The 14,029-nt window shown below is 39.6% G+C and overlaps 1 protein-coding gene across 1 annotated transcript in view; it reads left to right on the top strand.

Moving 5' to 3' along the window:
• Window positions 1-1,805: 1,805 nt before the first annotated feature.
• The window catches only part of LOC103381418 (mucin-2-like), a 22,051-nt gene continuing 9,827 nt past the window's right edge, over window positions 1,806-14,029 (top strand). Inside the window, exons 1-12 of the mRNA XM_025058018.1 lie at window positions 1,806-1,959; window positions 2,720-2,841; window positions 4,831-7,467; window positions 7,586-7,708; window positions 7,902-8,011; window positions 8,418-8,476; window positions 8,593-8,762; window positions 10,036-10,164; window positions 10,255-10,300; window positions 10,425-10,462; window positions 10,898-10,982; window positions 11,084-11,272. Of these exons, the coding sequence (XP_024913786.1) occupies window positions 2,787-2,841; window positions 4,831-7,467; window positions 7,586-7,708; window positions 7,902-8,011; window positions 8,418-8,476; window positions 8,593-8,762; window positions 10,036-10,164; window positions 10,255-10,300; window positions 10,425-10,462; window positions 10,898-10,982; window positions 11,084-11,272 (3,641 nt within the window). The 5' untranslated portion in view covers window positions 1,806-1,959; window positions 2,720-2,786. The remainder of the gene's footprint in view (window positions 1,960-2,719; window positions 2,842-4,830; window positions 7,468-7,585; window positions 7,709-7,901; window positions 8,012-8,417; window positions 8,477-8,592; window positions 8,763-10,035; window positions 10,165-10,254; window positions 10,301-10,424; window positions 10,463-10,897; window positions 10,983-11,083; window positions 11,273-14,029) is intronic.

Below are 14,029 nucleotides of genomic sequence, written 5' to 3'. Positions count from 1 at the left end.
AATATACTATCTGAGGTAATCTTACCAAGCACACACAGGATTCCATTTTACTTGTTTCTATATTTGTCACAAATCCTCTCCTATGGCGGTAGTTGCGTTCCAAGACCCACCGCGAAATGGGAAAAATTGCGAAGTAGAGGTGAGATAGTTATATTATATTATTATATTATTATATATATTATAATATAATTATATTATTTACATATATATTTACCCTTCCCGAACCTCCCCCACACTGTTCTCAACCCTCCCTAGACTGTATTACCCTTTCCCACACAATTATATCCACAGTACTGTTGTGGAATGGCAACAAAAGAGTGGCCGACAAACAAGGGGATATGCTGAGAGATGCTACGATGCATGAGCCAATCAGAGTGAGGAACAGAAAAGCATGCTCAATTAGCCTTTCGTACACCGAGTACGCATTGTATTAGCCAATAGTATGCTGTGTACGATCTCGTCTAGGTAAACAAAGCTAACAGCGATCTTTCACAAATGCGCTTATCTCAATTTCAAAGCAAGAATCCACAATTTTTAAGCCAAAACATTTGCATTTATAATTGTTTTATAATGTCTTTAAGTTTATTATTTGATATATTTCGCGAGATTGGATTAACAAAAAAATCCACAATGTACAGAGGGAGTGAAAAGAGAAACGTGATATAGAGAGGGAACGCAGTATATAACACTGTACACTTCCCCTAGCACGTCTACCCTATCACTGTTAATATAACTCAGTGCAACAAGGACTACTACTACTATATTGCTTACTTATATTACTATAATAATATACCGTAAAATTTTTAACTAGTGAGCAGGTTTTTATAAGACTTGCTTCAAACCGTCACGTTCACGTCAGAAGTTCAAATTCATCAATAATGTTGCAAGGATTGCTAAAGAGAGTTATTGAAGTTTAATTGTTGTACTTCACCGTCATCGGGCTGTTCCTAAATCCAAGGTCCAAGTCCAACACCAGTCCTTATGGTTCAATCATAATCAGATTCTTGACTTGTAAAACTTGTAAACAGGTTAATGTCTGACCATAGCCGTTTATCTGCTTACCTTTTATTACCTCAAAGATATACAAAGATATTACCAATGTACCGAACTGTCATCCTAATCTAGCCTTTCTCCCAACTCTGAATTATAAACTTAGACTGGTCTCATTTCTTCATCATTTTTACAGTCAAAAGTCCACCTGATTTGTTATTCATTCAGTCATTTTACTCTTTCAAACTGAAGTACGAATTAAATTAACACCCAGTAATCTACAAATGAAAGAACGTCACATTAAATCTTATCGGTTTAGACAAGCCTAGTACGCACACGTACGTCAGTACCACCTTGACAGATAGTGACAAATAGGTGTGTTTTATGGTTCCATTTGGTTTTTCCACAACGCAGAGGCCCGTCAAATCTACACATTCATATTTTAGATGGATTAATAAATAATTTTGTAGCATACCATTATAATTTACCTGAAATTTAACTCACTAAAATACGATCTTAGAGATGTCACAATTTGTGGATATTATATTATGTGTGTGTGTATATATATATATACATATATACATAACCGTAGTGTTTGACACTATATATATAGAGAGAGAGTAGTGTTTGACTATATATATATATATATAGTCAAACACTACTCTCTCTCTCTATATATATATATATATAGAGAGAGAGAGAGAGAGAGTGTGGCAAACACTACGGTTAATTATAATTATTCGTAAGCTTTCCAGTAAACCGTCAGAAAATAATGTGTTACACAACACCCGCGCTTTGCGGTTGCTTTGTTGGGGAAAATGGCCGAAGAAGAGAAGACTTCCCCTCCCCCGCCTACCTGAATAATCGCATTAAATTATGGCGGACAGTTTTGTCTACAGAAAAAAAATGACTAAGGTGTAGTCGTGGACAATGACAACCGACCATCCGACTTTATTCGCCAAAGTAAAGGTAAATACAGTAAATTAATTAAATTAGGTCATTGTTTTCCAAGTGTAACGTTTATTCGGTCAATTAAATGCTAACGTGTCATTTGCAATTAATTGTGCACGAGTACGACACGGGTTCGTATTTACCTAACATTACATTATGCTATTCGTATGTAACTTAAACGCGAATCAGTGAACAGTTAGCATTAGCTCCTTTTGCTTTTTTCCGTGAGTGTTGGGCTTACTCACATTTTAATTGTGACTTTGACATTCTGTTTGAACATTGCATTAACGAACCAAAATAATGGATACGTTTGATATGTAGCCACATAACATTAAAAAAATATTTAAACGATTAAAACAAAATTAAACATCTGGTATAGATAACAACGTCTTAAATAATTGAAACAATTCCCTTGATGATCTTTTATTAATAAATTTAAGACCTACAAGGAGTGTTCATGTAATTTTACACATTCAGTGCTAGTGTCGTGAAATTAATGCATAACAATGGTGGTAATAAATTCTCTGCTATTAATTGTACTGAGGAAATCTATAAGTCAAGAAGAGTCAGAGTTAAAGAGGCCCAAAAAGAAGTTCTTTTCACAGACCACAACAAAAGAAGTAGAGCAGGTGAATGTCCGATTCACAGCACTCAATGGTCATTCAGGAAAAGTGAAATGCAAAACAGACTAAAAGACAGTCCCACCTTCAGAGGAGTGGCAATGGTCAACCGTAACTGTCATAAAAAGCTGAAGGCCTTATCATTTACTGTTTTGCAGTAGTGAAACCAGTGTCCACCATCACTTTCAATGTTCTCTCTGTCGGCTGGGTGAGTTTACTATTTCAATGGCTGGACGATTCAAACTACTTGCTTTTCTCTGGCTAGCCATAGTCATCCTTGGTAAGTAGCTTGATTTTGTAAATGTAATGCATTCTTTTTTTAAATATTCTTATAACTGTAAAATAGAAATGTTATTGCTCAGACTATTATAATTTGGATGTTAAACGGAAAGTAGGTAAATTAGGGATTATCTCTTTTTTTTTTCCTGCTGCATGTTTTTGTTGTAAATTATTTATTGTGTGATTAGTTGCTGCGAATTCTTAGTTGGATCTCAAGACTATATACCAGGTTTAGTCAATTAACACAATGCCTAACTTGCACATGCTCATTTTAGATGAATCTGCAAAATAATCAGAAATGCTCTGGATAATGCAGTGTAGATATGGGGCAGTGGTGGCTTAGTGGTTAAGGGACCGGACTTGGGTCTGGAAGCTTCAAGTTCGAGTCCACCTCGTCTCTGAGCATGGCACCGTCCCCACACACTGCTCCCCGGCGCTTAAAAAACTGCCCACTGTTCACTTTGGGTTAAAAGCAGAGGTTGTGTTATGTAGCCCCTGGTTGCTGATTTATTTACCTGCTGTCAGGTGATTCACGAGTTTGTGCATATAAAAGTTAGATCATGTGAATGTGCAATTGAACATCATTTGGTTTTTGCTTAATAATACAATTTAAACTTGGAGATTCTAATGTGATATGAATATGGTTATACTTTTTTTTTAATAGTTACAAATTGGGTAATTTTTTTTTCTAGTTTGTAGTTTTTTAAACATAGGTTTTACAAACTTATACATTATTTTTGGAAGTTGTACTTTATTAAACAACATACTGCTAACTTTGTGGTTCTTTAAAATAATAGTAATAATAATAATAATAATAATAATAGACCTGTGGCGCTTTGGCCCAGAGGCAATGTCTCTGTCATTGGTGTGGGACCCTAGGGTTCACCTCCTGGACAAGATCGAATCCCAGTTAGGGCAGTTGGTACGGTGCAGTGTAATTTGGGTGGTGGTCATAGAGACTGCTGCCCCCGCGACCCGGTAACGGATAAGCGGATGAAAATGGATGGATGTATGGATAATAGACCTCTCTTAGCATAAAAAAGGCCACTGGCGGCAATACGTCAGTAAAATACGTCGAAAAGCTTGGTCCTCAAAATATGTTGAGCGAGACTGCAGGCTAAGACACTCTTGTCAGTTATAGCTGATGAGTCTACAGCACAAGGATGCAAAAAAGAGCATGTACATATATATGCATGAACATGTTTAGCCCTATTCCTACCAGGAGTTAATCCCACAGACCCAGAACCATGAAAAGAACACTTAAAATATGATGGTAAAAAATTATGATATTATATGTAGGTGCACTTGATTTTATTGATCGGTCTCATAAATCAATAAATGAATATGTTTCATTAGAATTGTCATAATTGTTATGTTCTACTATTATTATAGTAATAACGTCTTGCTTACTGTATTAAATATATTACTACAATCATTAGCATTTGTAAACAAGCAGAACGGTTGAAGGTGTTTGGAGTTCTTGCAAATAGGCTAGATTCAATGAATAAAGTAAGAACACAGTTTACAGAAATAATCAAATTATTTAACACAGCACTATCACGTTAATGATTGTAGGTGATACATAAAAAGTCATCAACAACAACAACACAAGGCACAAATAAAGTGATAAACTTTAGTTTGTGTGTGTGTCTGCACGAGTGTGTATGTGAGGGTGTGTTTGTGAGTAGTCGTATAAGAGAGAGAGATGTTGCCTATTAGTTACCAACCAAGCGGCTAAGCCGTTGAGGCGTGTTCGGGTACGCGACTGCACAGTGGAAGTAGATAGGTAGAGAGGTGGTGTGTGAGTGCGCAAAGATGTATACTTTATAACAAGTTAACACTGAAATCCTGATGGTGTACAAGAGAGTTGGTGTGACACCGAGTGAGGTGGTTGGAAAAGGCGAGATAGAGCATTCAATAACCCAAATTCAACAAAGGCAAATGACCCTACATACTGTATATTTATTAAAGAGATTTGTTATGGTTTTAGATCCTGATGGCCTCACCGCAACAGCGCTAGCTAGCACAAGCACAGCGGTTCCAACTACAACTCCTAATGATGAGTCTACAACCACCAAGGTGACAACCACACCTGATAGCTCAACACCTACAACCTCATCATCAACAACCACAGGAGAGATTTCTACATCAACAGCAGCTGCCACAATCACCAGTGGTGTCACCACAACTGTGGGCACTAGCACAGGCACAGAGGTTTCAACTACAACTCCTAATGGTGTGTCTACAACCACCCAGGTGACAACAACACCTGATAGCTCAACACCTACAAATCCATCATCAACAACCACAGGAGAGATTTCTACATCAACAGCAGCTGCCACAATCAGCAGTGGTGTCACCACAACTGTGGGCACTGGCACAGGCACACAGGTTCCAACTACAACTCCTAATGGTGTGTCTACAACCACCCAGGTGACAACAACACCTGATAGCTCAACACCTACAAATCCATCATCAACACCCACAGGAGGGATTTCTACAACAACAGCACCTGCCACAATCACCAGTGGTGTCACCAGAACTGTGGGCACTGGCACAGGCACACAGGTTCCAACGACAACTCCTAATGGTGTGTCTACACCCACCCAAATGACAACAACACCTGATAGGTCAACACCTACAAATCCATCATCACCACCCACAGGAGGGATTTCTACAACAACAGCACCTGCCACAATCACCAGTGGTGTCACCACAACTGCGGGCGCTAGCACAGGCACACAGGTTCCAACTACAACTCCTAATGGTGAGTCTACACCCCCCCAGGTGATAACAACACCTGATAGCTCAACACCTACAAATCCATCATCACCACCCACAGGAGGGATTTCTACATCAACAGCACCTGCCATAACCACCAGTGGTGTCACCACAACTGCGGGCGCTAGCACAGGCACACAGGTTCCAACGACAACTCCTAATGGTGTGTCTACAACCACCCACGCGACAACAACACCTGATCGCTCAACGCCTACAAATCCATCATCACCACCCACAGGAGGGATTTCTACATCAACAGCGCCTGCCACAACCACCAAGGGTGTCACCACAACTGCGGGCGCTAGCACAGGCACACAGGCTCCAACTACAACTCCTAGTGGTGAGTCTACCACCACCCAGGTGACAACACCTGATAGCTCAACCCCTACAAATCCATCATCACCACCCACAGGAGGGATTTCAACTACAACTCCTAATGGTGAGGCTACCACCACCCAGGTGACAACACCTGCTAGCTCACCACCTACAAATCCATCATCAACACCCACAGGAGGGATTTCTACAACAACAGCACCTGCCATAACCACCAGTGGTGTCACCAGAACTGTGGGCACTGGCACAGGCACACAGGCTCCAACTACAACTCCTAATGGTGTGTCTACCACCACCCAGGTGACAACACCTGCTAGCTCACCACCTACAAATCCATCATCAACAACCACAGGAGAGATTTCTACATCAACAGCAGCTGCCGTAACCAGCAGTGGTGTCACCACAACTGCGGGCGCTAGCACAGGCACACAGGCTCCAACTACAACTCCTAGTGGTGAGTCTACCACCACCCAGGTGACAACACCTGCTAGCTCACCACCTACAAATCCATCATCACCACCCACAGGAGGGATTTCAACTACAACTCCTAATGGTGAGGCTACCACCACCCAGGTGACAACAACACCTGATAGCTCAACCCCTACAAATCCATCATCACCACCCACAGGAGGGATTTCAACTACAACTCCTAATGGTGAGTCTACCACCACCCAGGTGACAACAACACCTGATCGCTCAACGCCTACAAATCCATCATCAACAACCACAGAAGAGATTGCTACACCAACAGCCCCTGCCACAATCAGCAGTGGTGTCACCACAACTGTGAGCGCTAGCACAGGCACACAGGCTCCAACTACAACTCCTAGTGGTGAGTCTACCACCACCCAGGTGACAACACCTGATAGCTCGACACCTACAAATCCATCATCAACACCCACAGGAGGGATTTCTACATCAACAGCGCCTGCCACAACCATCAGTGGTGTCACCACAACTGTAGGCACTGGCACAGGCACACAGGCTCCAACTACAACTCCTAGTGGTGAGTCTACCACCACCCAGGTGACAACAACACCTGATAGCTCAACGCCTCCAACTACAACTCCTAATGGTGAGGCTACCACCACCCAGGTGACAACACCTGCTAGCTCACCACCTACAAATCCATCATCACCACCCACAGGAGGGATTTCAACTACAACTCCTAATGGTGAGTCTACCACCACCCAGGTGACAACACCTGATAGCTCAACACCTACAAATCCATCATCAACAACCACAGGAGGGGTTTCTACATCAACAGCAGCTGCCATAACCAGCAGTGGTGTCACCACAACTGTGGGCGCTAGCACAAGCACAGGGGTTCCAACTACAACTCCTAATGGTGTGTCTACACCCACCCAAATGACAACAACACCTGATGGCCTTGCAACAACAACTCCATTATCAACAACCACAGCTCTTCAAACATCAACAGCAGCTGCCACAACTACAACACAGGCACCTAGTCCAACAACCACCCAACTGGTCACCACTACACCAATACCAGGTCTTTATTCCTCATGTTCAGCTTTAATCTTTTTCTGAACAGACGATGCCTGGATACAATTGGTCACACAATTCTATTAATCACATTTTATGTTTTGTCTTTTCTATATAACTTTAAGGTATATGCGAATCCAGTCCCTGTGGTCAAGGGAGCACCTGTGAAGACCGTGGTGGACGAAACTTTGTTTGCTTGTGCTTGGCCGGAGATACCTACAATTATGAGAGAAAACGCTGCGAGAGTGGTAAGCATTCTATTTAGTTCTCATTTGTTGAGAGAAAGATATGTTTAAAAAAAACCCAATTGTTCCAAAACTAGTTATTTTTTTCACATATCCATCATTTATACAACACTAACTGCTCCATGTGTTTTGATAAATATCAGGTACAACAATATTTATATTTTTAATATTTCTAACGATTTCTTTTAAATTTCAGCCTTAGTTTTCCCTGGAAATCTTGAAATTCGTAATGTAGACTATTCACCGGCCATGGAAAACCCGACTTCACCAGAATTTAAAGAGGCTGCAAAAAATATTACAGAAGGGGTAAGCAATGTGTGCGCTCCACAATTTTACAATGCTTATAAAGGTTTATTCGGAAACAATTGTACTACCCCATCCATCCATCCATTTTGTCCGCTTATCCATTACCGGGTCGCGGGAGCAGCAGTCTCCACGACCGCCACCCAAATCACACTGCACGGTACCAACCCTCTTACACCTTCCTGTTGGTGGTGAGTCCACTGGAAGGTACAACCGCCCTAACCGGGATTCGATGTTGCCCAGGATCACCTGGGGCATTGCCTCTGGGCCAGAGCGCCACCATTGTACTACTGATTATCCAAAATATTCAATGTTTGCTTGTCGTAAAGGCTTGCTTCGATGGTGCAGTTTGACAACAATGGACTTTCTCTAAATTTACCTAAACCTTTTGTTCTTTTCTTAAAAACAGCTGATTCCAACTTTCAATTCCACAGAAGGATTTACTAACCTTACAGTAACTAAAATCAGGTGAGCCTTGTTATGAAAGCCTTCTTGTCAAAAATACTTTTTACAGTGTAACAGTATACATCAATCAATAACTGAAGAGTAAAAATATATAATAACTATATATTTTGCCCACACAGCCAGTTAAGTGGAGGTTCCACACTAGCTGTTAAGGCAGGGGATGGAATCAATGCAACTATACAGATCTTCTACGATACTAACACGGCTATCACATCAGAAGATATTGACAGTACGTTTAAAAAGGCCACTACCTGCGAAAACTGTTTTTTGTCCGAAGCAACGTTCAAAAGTAAGTTATATTTTATTGAGTCATTTCTTACATACTGTATGTCTCGTTCACTGAACAATGGGTGTACGTTTCGTAGCACTCCTTCTTTTTTACTGGGCTTTCACAGTTGAACGTTTATAAGATGAAGGACAAGTAATAAAAAGCAGGAAGGTGTCTCTGGGTAAATGTTAAGGGGGTTTTATTTTTGCAATTTCTTTTGGATGTTCTTTACATCCAAAAATGTATACAGTAGGGATTCACCGAATATTTGGCCACTGAAAATTTTCAGTGGGTCGAAAGACTTTTATCACCAAAACAAAACGGCCGAAACAGGAAATTATGATGACGCAAGCAAAAACTGCGGTCGGAGCGGGTTTGTCTGAAAGTGCCAACATGTCAGTGGTGTGAATGCATTTCAATGTACAGTGTAGTGCCTTCAAAAAACAAGCTACCTGAAATTTCAACTCGAGTTTTCCAAGTTACAAGAAAGCAACCTTTGCAAGATTTTCCTTGTGATACGAGGAAACGTCGAGTTACGAGTGCTCAACCGAGCTTCTTTTTTTCACTCTGTCGCACTGTTTCGCTCACTGTCCCTCGCTGGGTTATTTCGCACATTTCATAACAATAATATACACCCACAGAGTCTGTCAGCACACGTTTCACTGAGATCTATCTGGATCCTCTGCACTTCGTCACGACCGTACTTCATCCGCGTTATAAAGATCATTACTTGGAAGCGGGAATAAAGCAGCGCGCACGAGAAATGATCCAGCAATTGGCTTAAATGCACTTTGTGTTTGTCTGAGAGAACATATTTAATTTTACAATCTTTCAGCAGGTCAGCAGGCCTGTGCATTATCATTTAATGTACACATAGGTGGGGTCAAGTTGAAATTTATATTGTCCATTGTTGGAATGTGCTAAATAAATATTTTCATAATTTTTATAATTGTTTTATTTTTTGAAACATATAATAATTCATGCAGTGCCTTGATTTGATTGAGGTTTAGTTCACAGTCATAGCCATAAATGGTACTAATAATTGGCAAAATGATTTCTTTCGGTGTTTCAGTTTTCGGCCTTGGTTTGCCCATTTTCGGCCAAGAATTTTAATTTCGGTGCATCCCTGGTATACAGTGAAAAAAAGCAAAAAAAGCAAAACGTGAATTTCATCAATAATTACATGTCTGACCAGTTTGATTGCAATGTTATGGAATTTTTGTGCTTTTTGTTTTCGACTCCACACGTACAATACTGTGGTCCAAAATATTTTTGGTTTCTTTTTCTATAAAAGAAAGGGAGTTGTGTGACGAAAACCCATGTGATGTCAAGACAACAGAATGTGGCTCCGGAAATGGAACTTTCACCTGCAAATGTCAAAAAGGTTTTATTAAGACGGACAAGACTGACAGAATGTGCATTGGTGAGTGCAGACCAAATAACTAGGCTGTATATGTATGTTACAGGTTTGCTAAAGATGAAAAAACAATATTTTTTATTATTTCTTTAACAGCTTGTGAAAATGGATATTTTGCATCCGATGAGGTCACATGCGAAAAGTAAGTTTACAAAGACTAGAGCACGTTTTAAATATTTCACAGTTGCCCTTTTCCTTTTCATTGTTCATCCATGTTTGACAAAGGCTACATTAGGGTACTAATTAAAATCTCTTTCCTCTTGTAGATGCTCCTTCGGTTACACTGGCGTTAACTGCACTGATTGTGAGTATAATTTTAGCTATATTTTAAACCACGTTTAGAGGAAACAAAAGGAGTCTTTTAACTGCTGCCTTTTGATAATAATAACATTAATCATTTGAACGTTATTGCTGCCACACTGGGGAAATTGATGTTTCGGCAAAATCAGACAACAGTGATGCAAGACTGACGCCACACTCTCAGTCACTCAGTGATCACTTGCTGCCCACCTGATATTGTTGGCTTGTACAGCAACTGAGTTTTAGAACGACAACCGGGGCAATTTTTGGTTAAAAATTTTGTTCGAAAAGGGAGGCGTACGACATCCGAGGTTCACTGTATTTGTATTTGTGTTTTGCTTTTTCAGCAAAGTCCTGCAAAGACAACAGATAATAGAAATCCGTGTGAGTTCATGCAGTACTTTTTCCATTGATGTTAAATTCAAACTGTTCTTTGCAGACTGGCAGCTGGCTCTAGTGATTGCTGGGAGTATATTGGGGGTGATGCTGGCCACTGTTCTCGTCCTGCTCCTTTTGTCAGCCAGGTAAGGTTAAATCCCATTCATTTTGAATGCTTTTATTGCAGCATGGTAACCTACCTGTGTGACTTGGTAATATGTTTGTTTGTTTTTTTTAAATCTCAAAGATCCTCAAAGGACTTAAAGAAGGAGAATAAAACACTTGGGAACCTTTATTCCAAAAATCCGTTTCGTTCGCTGGTCTTCAGTAACGGCGGTTTGACTGACGTCGAGGAAACATCTTTCAACGGTGTAACAATTGACAAAGAGGGAAAGACAAAAATCCCTCGGGCAGTTTTTAACAGCAACACCAACTAAGAGACAGTTTAAACCAGGGGTGGAACACTGTATAGATCAGGGCTCCCCAACCCCCGGACTGTACCAGTCCATAGGTCCTTTGGTACCAGCCCGCAGTGGGACACAGTGAAAAAATGAAAAAATTCGAATTTACTTCATTGAAAAAAAAAAAGATTTATTTGACGATAATCTGGCAATATTTTAAAATAAAAGTCATTCAGACTTTGATACCAACAGAATAGAGTCTGGTATAGATGTAGCTCCTCCATAACAGACTAATACATGTTTCTGCAATTGATTATTATTTAATTCAAGCTACAAATAATTTTCATTGCTGTGTAATAAAAAAAAAACTTTTAATTTCATAGGTTGATAAACTCTGCTGCATGGACTTTATTAAATGCTTTTTAAGATCCCGCGGGCCACACAAAATGGCTCGGCTGGCCGCATTTGGTTTAAACCAACCGCCAGCGAAATTTGGTGGGTACACGTTGATGATTTTGTTTTGTGTAAAGACAAACAATGGGTGTCTTTTTAGCTATTTTTTGTCAATGCAAACATAAGCATCACACAGCAAAATAAAAATCAATCATAAATAGCTATGCCATTACATGATCGGGATAAGAATATGATATTGTATTAGCGGGGAAATGCAATTCTAAGTGCCTAGGTAACCCTTTACCATTAGTTTTGACCCGAGGTTTGCACTTTTCAGCACCTTAAAAGCCGTTGTTAATATTCAAATACCAAATTGGTAAAGTAGCTATTTTACAGAAATATATGTAGCTCTTCCAAGTGTGTGTGTGTCTTCCTCCAATTCTTTTGGACCAATTTATGCACTATTATGTTGTCTGCACAAAATATATGCTGCTTTTGTATTATTGAGATTATTATTAAGATTTTGTTTATGAATTATATGAATGGGCAAACTACGGCCAGTGGGCCAGATCTGGTACAACGTACAGTAAAGACTGATGTCAATCTTTCCGTTTCATTCATTACAACAAACTGAATGCAGGACATCAAATGTGCTAAATTAACTTTGAAGGCTTAAGTTTTATTTTTTTAAATATATATTTCAATGTGTTTCCCTCTGCTTCTTTGTCATCTAATTATTCTGTAGCCAATTCTGCCGCCAAGCAAATTACTATCGAATTTATCATTTTTTAAAATTGTAAACAGCTTGGAGAAACTGCACTGAATGACAATTTTATTTTTGTACTGTTTTGAAGCTATTGCTTTGAATGTTTCGAGTGGGAGCTCCTAAAGGAGGGGTCTACAAAGGTTTTTGAACCTCTACCTCTGTCCAAGATTCAACTCCCGTTCGGTTGCCACATTATAGACTTCCACTGTCGAAAGTCGAGCACTTTCTAGTGTTTCTCCTTTCTGTAGTCATCAGAAGGCATCGTATGTATTTATGCATTGGGTGTGTTCTGTGGACTCTCCCCTGGTAAATGATTAAACAAATCATTGTCTCTACTTTGTTTGCACCCAAACCCTTATCCTTCGTGACATGTATCACTGTATGACACCAACGTCTTCCTGGAATTTTTATTTTTGCTCACCGGTTGTTACAATCAGTATATATTTAAAAGATGTATTATATTTGTCAACTTGTCTCCCTTTACCATATTTGTTAGGTACCACTGTAAACATCCCACGTCATACGTGGTATAAAAAAAAAAGACACATTTCAAAATAAAAGCCAGACTTCGAGAAGCCTTCTAGTGTTCTGGACACGTATGGAAGGTCAGACGGGATCCTGAGCTTGAAGGTAGAGTGAGGTGACGTTAAATGCTGCCAATGCATGCCACTACCAGAAAAGTAAGGTTGAAAAATAAAATTTGTAATAGTTTAACACAAAGTTAGCACTTGATAAGATATATAGCTTAAAAGCTATAAATTAGATATGGCCCAAACATTGCTAAGCTGACACGGGTTAATATGTTCCATAAATTAGATATGGCCCAAACATTGCTAAAATCGTAAATCTTGTGGAAAATAAAGTTTTCATTTGCAGTGCAGTGCCATTATTGCATTTTCAGTTAATGCCGCTAGATGGCGACAAAGTTAATTTACCTTTGCTGGCGGGTGGCAAAGGATGGAGGGCGAGATATTATGTATTGATTGAATGGGGTTCTGAGATGAAGATGAAAGTAGAATTTTGAAGAACTAATAAAACAAGAGGGAACAAATGATTGGCAACAAATTTTGGAGGGCAGGGAATTAGAAACGAGGATGCGATGACAGGATTTAGAGTGGAAATCTTGATGACAGACCAGAAGATGTTGAAGATAGGGGGCACATAGTGGACTAAACCATGTTATTTAATGCAGTGTTTCCCAACCGTTTTTGTGCCTCGGCACATTTATATCATCAGGACACACCAGCAATCAAAAACCTCACAGAAAGTGTATGTAATGAAATATAATAATCTTCTAGTTTAAAATACCTCATAATTGACTAAAATGTCTTTTGAATTGAAGAAAGACACACAAGATCTTCAACAGCTCTGATTATCTTTTGTTTAGTTTTCATAGCTATCTGCTGCCACCTAGCAGAAGAGTATAGAATTGTTCTGCCTTTCCTGCTTTGACAAGCAAAGAAAAATTATATGCAATAAATAAATAATAGTTTTTAGACCAATTAAGTGAAATTGATTAATATTCCCATGGCACACCAAATGATCTCTCACGGCACACTGGTTGGGAATCACCGATTTAACGGAAGCCATGAGAGTGAGATAATGTCCGGCAAATACTTCGTATTATAAAATT

This window comes from Cynoglossus semilaevis, chromosome 8, assembly GCF_000523025.1.
Source record: "Cynoglossus semilaevis isolate Cse_v1.0 chromosome 8, Cse_v1.0, whole genome shotgun sequence".
Lineage (NCBI taxonomy): Eukaryota > Metazoa > Chordata > Actinopteri > Pleuronectiformes > Cynoglossidae > Cynoglossus > Cynoglossus semilaevis.
The sequence above is the reverse complement of the archived record's forward strand: the minus strand, read 5'-3'. Positions and strand labels throughout refer to the sequence as shown.